General features: G+C 34.0%; 1 protein-coding gene across 1 annotated transcript; it reads right to left on the bottom strand.

Annotated features, from left to right (window-relative positions):
• Nucleotides 1-5364: 5364 nt before the first annotated feature.
• LOC140145448 (uncharacterized) lies at nt 5365-7901 on the bottom strand. The gene is made up of 4 exons (XM_072167161.1): nt 7785-7901; nt 7247-7384; nt 6144-6203; nt 5365-5409 (listed from the first exon to the last, which is right to left on the bottom strand). Exons 1-4 carry the CDS (start codon nt 7899-7901, stop codon nt 5365-5367), a joined length of 360 nt encoding a protein of 119 aa, XP_072023262.1.
• Nucleotides 7902-10833: the final 2932 nt, after the last annotated feature.

The following is a 10833-nucleotide window of genomic DNA, read 5'->3' as shown; positions in this document are numbered from 1 at the left end:
CTTTACTGATATTATTGCTCGTATCTTTTACTGAAGCCGCGTGCACTGGGGAATACTCTTTCTCAATACGCTCAAATTTGTTTGTTCATCACGGTTTAACAACGGTTGGCTCCTGTACAAAGGTATAGGAAGAGTTGTTGAATTCCTTTTCAAAAATGTGTACTTTTGTATACTTTGGATATACAATTCAGAAACAATGATGCTCAAAAAGGTCCACATTCTCTCCCATTACTCTGGCCTTCCTTGATTTGTCAAATTTTTCATTTAAAAAAATGACAATTTTAATGACTAATCCTCCATTTTAAAGCAATTATACACATTTTTTTTTACATTTTCACTTGAATCACAATTCTCAGGATATAGTAGAACTAAGCTTTATTATGGAATTTGCATTTGGGGAACACAGATGGGTTGGTTATCTTTATTTTGTAGGAATGCAGGTAGCATAAAATGGACCTTCTTCTACATGTATAATACTTAAACCACAGGGTGTTCAGACATAATTGTTGTCCCAAATTGATCTAAAGTAGTAACACTCAGCAAGTATAATCACACATGCATCACAAATAGCACTAGGCTTTGTTTAAAATATTTATTTTCTTGTAAAATTTCAAGTACAAAATCATGAATTAGTAAATTTCTTTTTCATTCCTGATGCATACAAATATAAAAATGAAAAGTTATATATTATTGACTTGTAAAATGTATGTATTATTTATATTGCAAGATACTGTACTGACTGATTAAACCCTTTCCACATGTGTGTGGGTACATTGTAACATCACTGGAATTTTTTATAATTTAATATTTACACATATTTTATTGTATAATATAATATTAAATCATATTATTTCTATAACTACTGCCACATAATTATAATATTGCACTTTTACCAAATTTGTCACATACACACACCCTCCCTGTCACACAGCCTGACATAAAGTGATTATAGAGTATCCTGCAGTATCAGGCGAGACAAAAATACCAAAATTCATTTTAAAATAGTGTACATAATGGCATTAATTAAACACATTTAATCAGTGCTGTACGGTGCGACCATTTTAGGCGCATTGGCGACTAGATTTTTGCTGATGGCGACTAAATATTCAATCCCTGGCGCCAATGGCGACCAACTGCTGAAGCTTTTAATCGCCAAAAACAAAACATGTATGTAATGTAGCATTCAAGAGTACGAATGTATGCTATGAATATGCATTTATCATCATGTCTCAATGGGGACTTCCTGGAAAACATAACACTGTACATGCTGCGTATGAAGTATGTAGCGTTCAATGGGAATATGTAGATCAGAGCACAGCAGCTATGAACATTCAACACACGTGGCTGTTCAGTTTACGTTGGCACCTCAGATTTTTTACCTGGGAGCAAAATTTGGGCGCCTAAATTTATAAAGTTAGGAGCCATTGGCTCCTCAATCAGTTTTTGCACTGTACAGCACTGCATTTAATTATGTATATTTCCTTATTTTGCAGTGTTATATATTATATTATATTATATTATATTATATTATATACAGTAAGCCAAAATATTAAGGTACCAGAACTTTATATTCACCACTGTATATCCTAAACAAAACAAATCAAAACAAATATTTCATAATTAATTATTTGTTGAAATTGGTTGAGAATTAAAGAAACGGTGACCTAAAATCTAATGAAGAAACAAAATCAAAAGTTGCACTTTTGTGTTCTAATCAATGAAAAGTTGGACCAACATGAAGACTGATTAAGTTGACCTCTCAGATCTATATCTCTATTGTGCGTGTATTAAAAGGGCATTTCGTGATCCACAGCCTCATCCCCCCACTTTTCTCAAAAAAAGGTGAGATTTTTATATCACTGGAAACCTCTGGCTACATAAAAATATGTACAAAATATTTCTTGCAGATTAATTCGTTTAGCAAAGATATCATGAAATTTGAATTTCGTTTTGGTGCACCAGAACGAAATTACAACGCATTGTCTATGGAGCAGTATAATACACATAATCATGCATAACTCGCAAACGCAAAATCGGAATCAACTGAAATTTTGAAATAGGCTTTTTTTCGTGGATATGTACTGAAAAATGTCATAAAAAGAGGATGCTAGGATCACGAAATACTCCTTTAAATTTAAAGTAGTTAAAGTATAGGACTTGAATTCATAATTCATGAAGCTTTTTGAGAGATGGCACAAGTCAATTCTCAAAATGACATATATGTGACCATCCACCACGAAGTGGTAGTAAAGTCGGCACTGGATCATTTTCAGTTTATTGCCGATTTTGAATGAATGCACTTTTAGCTTCAAAATGACGTACACCTCAACCAGCTTCATCGGACTTCTGGAAGTGAAGTTATGGTTGATCAAAGGTCAAATTCCTTATATACTTTACATAGAAATCCATATACTGTTTTGATTGTATCTCAAAATGGAAAATGCCGACTTTACGACCAGTTTGTGGTGGATGGGCACATACTAGTATTTATATTAATCGGTGATGTTATAAGGCCTGCCATTTAGGAGTTGATCGAACTATATGTACATAATATAGTAATAATAATAACACACTTTTATCAAGTGCACTTCACGGACCGTCACAGTGCCCTTTACAATACATTTATTTAAAAAGGCCTAAAAATACCTTTATAATATTTACAAAAAATCACTTAACCTCAGGCATATACTATTGTAAAACAAGTATAATGCCAACAAAACTAATTATATACAAAAGAACAATATATTAAAACAGTAGAGGATGAACACTGAAAGAGGTACAATCTCCAACTTTCATATAAATTGGTCAGTGGAATTTTCTTCAGTCAATGCTCCTTGATTATGAACCTTTAGGTAATATTGGTAAATATCATATAAAAGAAAATTACACTTTATTTGTGAATGCTTGAGAGTAGGTGGACTGGTACCAGAAGAGGCGACACAAGGTATGAGGGGAATGCTGCTAAAGCTTCATTTGCAAGATTTTCCAGTGCAAGTATCATCACAGACGATACTCATCGGTTATTGGTGTTTTTGTTTTTTTTGCTTAAGTAGACACATTCCACCTAAAACAGGCATTCAATTGATAAGAAATTTCCATTGTATATGAACATGAAAGGTTCGACTATTTAACTGTAATTAATTATAGAAGTAAGTAACACTTTTAGCAATTCCAGTCTTGTCATTATATTTACACACTAGTGACACTAACAAAATACTTAAAGTGGCAATGAGAATTATATTCATAAAAGTTAAAGGTACATGTAGTGCTGCTATACATTAACGCCATATTATAACATTTGCTGGGAAGACACCCTCACTGAATTTTTAAAATTCCTTTTTTACACAATTAAATTGTACTTTATTAAAACAATATAACCTGCAAAAATCAAGACTCTAGGTGCTGTAGTTTTGTCAAAATCCGAGATTTTAATAAAACGACTGAACCGGCGCTTTATTATTACGATGGAATTATTAGTCGAAGTCGAACGCATACACGATGTTCATAACACACAGTACGTACACAGTGTGCGGGACGGTGATATACACAACAAAGGGTCGTACCACAACACGACCGAAGGAGTGGTACGTATTGGCGACATGTGCGCTGGTAGTAAATTCCAATTTTCTTTGCTTTGCCGTAGTTGTTCGGCTCAAAAATAAAAGGGATATATATATCTGACAGTAAAAGCTATTATTTTATGGCAAAGAAATGCTAATCTATTTTGTTTTGAAAATGTTATAATATGGCTTTAAGTGTGTGATACTCATGGCTATACACATGGTAACCACTTGCACAATCTACACATGAAAAGTGGTTCAAACTCTATAAGAATCACAAAAAAAAATGATATATAAGAACCTCTTTGTATAAAGAAATCAAATTAAAATATCTTTAAATTTCTTGGTATTGGGGCAGCCATTTTTGATCATTCTTGACGTCACTCCAGCCCAAGTATCGATACAGCCGAGTTGGCAATGTTAGTTATTCCTATGGAGGTTATCCACTTCACTCACATGTGACTTCTAACAAAAGGAGCTGGTTCCCATAGTATTCCTCATTCAAACAAATTGGTTGAGATTCACAAGCTTTTATATTAATTAACTACATTTTGTGAATATTTGGCAATGCACTCAAATTTTTAGAGCTAGACAGATTACACCATTGCAACATTTTATTAGCCTTACTTTTGCTCATATCTTTTCAACTTTACATAAAAGCAATCAAATGAAACATACCTGCATGTGAAGATCCTCATCATCTGAAGTGTTTGACTGAAAATGAACAATGTTAATAAATTGGTGTAAGCATATGCTCTAGAAAAGACATTTTCCAAATCTGAAACTTATTTCAAAAACCTTAGAAGTCATCTAATAATATTGATAAGCTGCTATTTTTAATCCAAACATAAGACATACTCTAATGGTATTCAACATTAATATTTGACTTAACTGATAAGTTAAAACATAAAACTACATTAACCACACTATGGAGGCATTTTCATTACAATTTGCTGGAACACTGCACACAGTTAACCAATGATGAGATATTTCAAGTTAGAGTATTGGTTTTGAAGCACAAGCCTAATTGCTGGAATACTGCAAATTGTTTAACTGATGATGAGACATGTCAAGCTAGAGTATTGGTTTTACCAAATTTGTGAATACTTGGCAATATGCATGGATCATTTGGACTTACTGCAACCTTTTTGTCAATATGTCAACACTTGGAGAATATCTGCTGATAGAAAAACTACATGTATTAAAATTTGACACCTCGAAAATTGTCCAGAGCGACGTTTATCATGAAAACAATAACCTGACACATGTATATATAAAATTAATGAATCATTATTACATGTATACTGTGATAAATATTACAAAAAATTAAATTTGAGCAAATGTGATGCAATCAAGCACAATGAGTCCGATGTCAGGAATATTGAATTTGAGATATAATCAATAATACTAAATAGTATTCAACTTCCCTTATATTATTGTATTGAGCAACACTAAAATGGCCATATCTCTGGAACCATAAGTCTAATTATGATAGGGTTTTCAGCAAAATAAAGCTCTGGGAATGGTTTATATAATGAGATTGAAAATTGAATTTTGATTTTGATCGACATCAGACTCATTTTGCTTGATCATATCACAAATAACGACATATATAATGCCAATGAATTAACTGGTCATAACAATAGGCTTTGATATTACTAATAATTCATTAATAAATATTTCAGTTCACTTCATTTTACTCAAATGCAACTCAGCACATTTCAATTCAATTTATTTTATCATATTACTTTGCATTTTTAACTTGTTATTTCATATGGACTGAACAACACAACAACAACAAAAGCTATACCTGGATGTCTTGATCATTGTCTTCTTGCTCAATGTTTGCCTGAAAATAATCAATGGTTTAAGGTCACAATTATATGCCATTGAAAAGACACTTTCCAAGTCTGAAACTATTATTCATAAATTCTGTAAAGACATAAAGATCATAAGCTGCATTTTAATTCAGTAAAATTTAAGTTTTTATAATAAAACCAACGATCTCTGGTTTTATTCAGAGTTCACTGAACAAGTGATGGCTAAACACATTGTATTGCGTGCGTGTGTATTAGGTCAAAATAATGTTTCCTTGTCCGTAAGTGGGAATAAATATATATTTTAATGACTCACTTCTGTTGTACTGTTTCGGCCTGTGACAATGGTCATGTGGCAAGATAAATCAATACTTCACTTCAGACCTTCAATATGCAAGATACACCATAGATTTGGATTCAATTAGAGCAACTGCATACTTACAGGCATAAGATGCAAAGTTTATTAGAAAAATTGATGCAGGAATGGATAGTTGTAAATTTCATATGCCATTATATGAAAATAAAAAAAATAAAAAAAAGGTAATAAAAACCATCAAAGACTCTGATTTTGGCCAATTTTGGGTCGGTCGGTGGAAGGCAAGCAAACAATTTTTTTTGCCTTATTGAATCATTGAATCAGTGACGTATAAACTGTGTGCATATCGCTACTCATCTTACGTCTTGACGTATAAACTGTGTGATCTGTGATATCGGAAAAAGAAAAAGTTAAACATTTGACAATTATATTGCAGCATAAATAACGTACCTCTATTGGAACATCAATCCATTCCTCAACCTCCTCATTAGCCCCTACTGAAAAGGGAGACTGACAGGATAAAAATCATAGATTTAAAATTGTTGTCATTTGTGTACCTGGTTATCACACAAAACTGACAAGTAGGTATGTAGTACAAAGTGGGTCTGTGTGTGCTTTTTTAACATCAATCAGGGATTTTTTAACAGTAGTTTTTTCCAAACAAATAATTCAATTTTATCATTATTCACCTTTGTTACAGATGGACATTTTAATGTGAAAGAACCTATTATGTCATTGTACAAGCAATACAATAACAAAAAAATTCACATAGCCCCCAAAGGAAAAGTATTTTATTATCTTTGTAATCACTCAAAAAGCATTTTGTGTGAATTTTATGTGCGAACTTGAGGCTATTCAATTTTTATGGGCCTTTTTTTTTACATGTAAAGTCTATGGGGGTGACAATTAGAAATGGATGGCAATATTGAAAAACCCTCATTTTGGGCCATTTTGGACACTAAAATGAAAATAAAAAAAGAATACAACTTAGTTCGGATGTAAAATTCACACACAATGCTACCTGAGTGAGTACAAACATAATTAAATACATTTTATTTTGGGGGCTATAGTAAAAACAAAAATGCCCTATACCTTAATGGTTATGGAACAAAGGTGTATTACGTTTTAGATCCAACATTTCCATACACGACTCATCAAACATGATAATGGTTGCATTAGACTTTGAACTTTTCACCTGAGTGCATTTCTAAATCATAACCTTAACACTTTATCACATATTACATACAGCCTCCCACATATACATACATACAGCTATCCATCCACATGGAAAATTACTTAAATGGTTACATGATCTCTAACCTATGGAGAGACTACCATGTTAAAAATACGGCACAGACACAACATCATGTGAAACCCAAAATTTTAAAATCCACCATATAACATAATTACTGAATTAATTTCTCATTAATTAGACCATATTTAGTTTTGAAATTAGGTGTAATTGTAGTGACAATATACAAGTATCGCAAATATGCCAAAAAGAGATACAACAGTACGGTGTGAGGTATAAGCCATGATTTGTTCATAGATACCTTTATACTCTCTTGTTCGCTTATTGCCCTCCTCCATCTCTGAAGTTTTTGGTCGTAATTCTTATTGGAAACATCTACCGTTCTTAGCGCAACAGCCCTGGAAGCTGTTATGCCAAACATCCTTAGCCTCTTGAACATCTGTGTAACATAAAAGTTAAATAGTCAGCTGGCTTGATCGTATTGGATTTTTAAAATATAATATATTGCTCATATAATTTGCTGCTTAAAACAGCAAGTCTGGTATGTAATTCACAAGAGATACCAATATTGTCAGTGGAACAGCGAGTTGTTCCACATAAATATAATGGTATCCAAGTGATAGATACAAGGTTGTGACTCAAGAAGAGCAATGTGGCACACTGGTTATATATGGTAAAAGGTAATAAAGGCGGAACAGATCACGGATGTTACGCACAATCCAAATGATGTATGCAACCACACAAATCAATACGTGTCTAGGTGTCTCATAGAAAACAGGCAAGAATCAATTACTTAAACGAAAAAACAAGAATTTTCATTACAAGTGATGTTTACTTACGTTAGACTTTAATTGACCTTTCCATAGGAGGAGGGCGACTAGCTTCTGAAAACAGTTCACCCTGTTATTCCGGGTGTTAAGCAGCAGCATTGCTGCTGCGTAAATCTTTGGACACATCTTCTTTCCCCAGTGGGGCTACCAACAGCCGGAGATAACTACAAAGGATTGGGCATTTTTCCTCCAATTCTTGACTTGCATCTTCGATTTTGAAAGGAAAAACACCCAACCCTTTGTACTTAGTTGTCTTACAAAAATATCTGCAGAGAGGGAAAGAAAGTATATATATGGTAGTCAAAGAATATGGTGCTTGCACGCAAGGTCATCAGTTCGAATCATCTTCCTAAGTATCATAAAATGGATTAAGTGTGTAAACTTTGATATTTACTTGATTTTGAAATGCAGAAAGCTCTGAAATCTTAGCAAAGTCTTCTGCATTATTATTTGAAACCATGATTTATCAGCATTTAAAGGAGATGTTAATTAGCGTCTAACAAAGATTAATAATCGTAAAAAAAATAAAGGTATTGTTTTTAGCCGCTGGAGTGCATCTATCGTCTCATATAACACGGGCGACATCATTATTTTATGTAAAACAACAAGGCGAAGCCGAGTTTTTTTACGCCAGAAATAATGATGTCGCGTGTTATATGAGACGATAGATGCACGACAGCGGCTAAAAACAAAATAAATATGTTAATCATAATTATACCAAATTTTAACCAAATTAAATCCTACATTTTACCTCGGGCTTATCGATCAGTCCTGTTGTTGCTATGCACATTCCAAATAACGCGTATGAGTATCGCATAGACACCACGCCCTAAGGTGTGTGATATCGTGTCATATCACACGGGATAGAACCAATAAGATTGCAAGAACATTCTCAAGTGTTTAAGAATGACAATTAACTATGTAAACCTGCCTTGAATCTTCAACTGTTGGCCCATGTGATTTCCTGAACACGTGATATGTCATCATGTGACCAGAAGTCAGACTTACCAATATTTGGCATCATTGGTGCATAATACTTACTGTTACACTGTTGTGGTCAATTGGGATTTCTTTACCTACTTATAAAATCAATCATTCATGCCGGGAGCCAAATAATATTATATCTGATTAGTATAGATTACTGTTTTTCATAGGAGGACTCGAATACAGTGACGTAGCGTCATAGGGACATTGGTGCCACGTGCCCCCAAACAATCAGAAATTTTTTTAAATCCCATAGGAAAATGGCCGAAAAGGGCTTATGCCCCCAATCAGCCCCAGTGCCCCCCCAATCATGGTCGGTGCCCCCCCATATGATGACCCACGCTACGCCACTGCTCGAATACTAACATACACACAAATACGGTGCCATGGTGGAAGGTCAGATGTGGTGTCAAAGTTTTTCTTGCCTTCAATACTTCAACTGTTCCATAATTCACTTGTATTAATTGGCAGCATTTCCTAATTTTGACATATACTATTGTAAATAGTCGGTCCCTTCTCAAATTCTCAAATTAGTAGACTTTCTGTAACAAAAAAAAAACTGGTGGTGCCTGATGGATAATGGTCCCTGCCCTTATAGCAGATGCACTTTGAAGCATGTTACTTGCATTGAACATGCAAAGTTTGCTAAACTAAAAGGCGGCTCTGTTTGTCGCCCCTTATTAACATGATCAAGTGTGCGAATATAAATTATTCATAACTATTTGATAACTGGCCTCATTTTCTAACAAGCAGACCAGCAGGATTTGTCATCAGTTTGCATTTAAAACAACGGTGAATTTAGTGTCACCCCCTTGATTCTATGCAGAGCATTGCACGACGAGGTTACATATGTACAAATTTTCTGTTATACATGTTAAGCTGTGGATACTTATACATACTTTAGATTGATGTAAAAATATTTATGTGTACCTAGCCTCTTGGTTTATTGTGGTTATACAACCTTTAGACAATGCTGTTTTAGCACTAGGTATTTTCGCAATGGCTTTTCCTGCTGCTGTATACTTCCTACTGCACAGATATCTTACAGTCGTTGCTGCGCTGTCGGGTACCTTTCGACATTCTCCCTGCAAATCAAAAAGCAAGAAATTGTGCATTTATACCTCATATTGGATATAAATTTGACAATTGACATTCCAACAATGTCTGTCATGTTGTATACAGAATAACGATATAAAGGTAAGTTTGCAGACTTGTTTGATTCCGGTATATAAATAGTAGACCTATATCACATGCTTCTTGACATTTATCTCTGCAGCGCAGGGTGACATATTTGATAACATTAATGTTGTCAACATTAATTGTGTAAATATATCTTATGTAAGATGCATGATAACTGCTTTTTGTAATATACGGTTTTAACAGCAAATAACATACTCCACAAGGAAAAGTAGAAATCTAAATCTAGCAAATATACAATGTACATATGTGTATCATAGGTGGTGAGGAATACAGGAATAGGAGTCCTGATCCTGATCACCTGATCTATGATATATCAAATACAACAGATAACAAATAGAATGGATACAGTCCTGAGCATCACATTGCCCTAAAGGCAGTAACACTGACTTACAGGTGATTGTTCTTGTCTGCAACCTTTGTTGAATGGTTCAAAGAGAAATGGTTAGTGTGGGAAGGTATGGAAATGTAAGAGAGGAAGATGCAAGGTTATGATTAAGGTTGAAAGAAATACACCTGTAAGTCAACGATAGTGTGCTCCTGAAATGGGAGGGGCACTCAACTTAAATTTTTGTGCAGCGCCAACATTTTGAACGTAAGAACTGATTTTTGGGCTTCGGAACTGAAATTTAAACATTTTTTAGATCTACTTTAATTTCAATTGGGCCAAATTATAAGCTGTGTATGGAGAGCCTACAAAATTCAAATTGATTCCAAATTGGAGCTAAAGAGCTACCGTACCAATTATCAGCGGATTGGTTTTTTTTTTTTTTTTGATGCTACATAACTGGAACTTGATCCCAAAATTATGATTTTCAAAACTGCTGGAGAGCCTAAAAGGGGGACCCTTGGTGCACATCCTTACAGGTTGAATATC

Source organism: Amphiura filiformis, unplaced genomic scaffold, assembly GCF_039555335.1.
Source record: "Amphiura filiformis unplaced genomic scaffold, Afil_fr2py scaffold_278, whole genome shotgun sequence".
NCBI classification, from domain to species: Eukaryota; Metazoa; Echinodermata; class Ophiuroidea; order Amphilepidida; family Amphiuridae; genus Amphiura; species Amphiura filiformis.
Note: the sequence above shows the minus strand (reverse complement) of the source record. Positions and strands in the feature narration are given on the sequence as shown.

Bases quoted from the DNA above. Each gene is read 5' to 3' on its own strand.
- LOC140145448 (XM_072167161.1), bottom strand. From the start codon at position 7,901: ATGTGTCCAAAGATTTACGCAGCAGCAATGCTGCTGCTTAACACCCGG. The intron at 6,204-7,246 runs GTATCTATGAAC...TTATCCTGTCAG, and splicing joins GCGAACAAGAGAGTATAAAG to TCTCCCTTTTCAGTAGGGGC. The intron at 5,410-6,143 runs GTACGTTATTTA...GATTATTTTCAG, and splicing joins GGATTGATGTTCCAATAGAG to GCAAACATTGAGCAAGAAGA.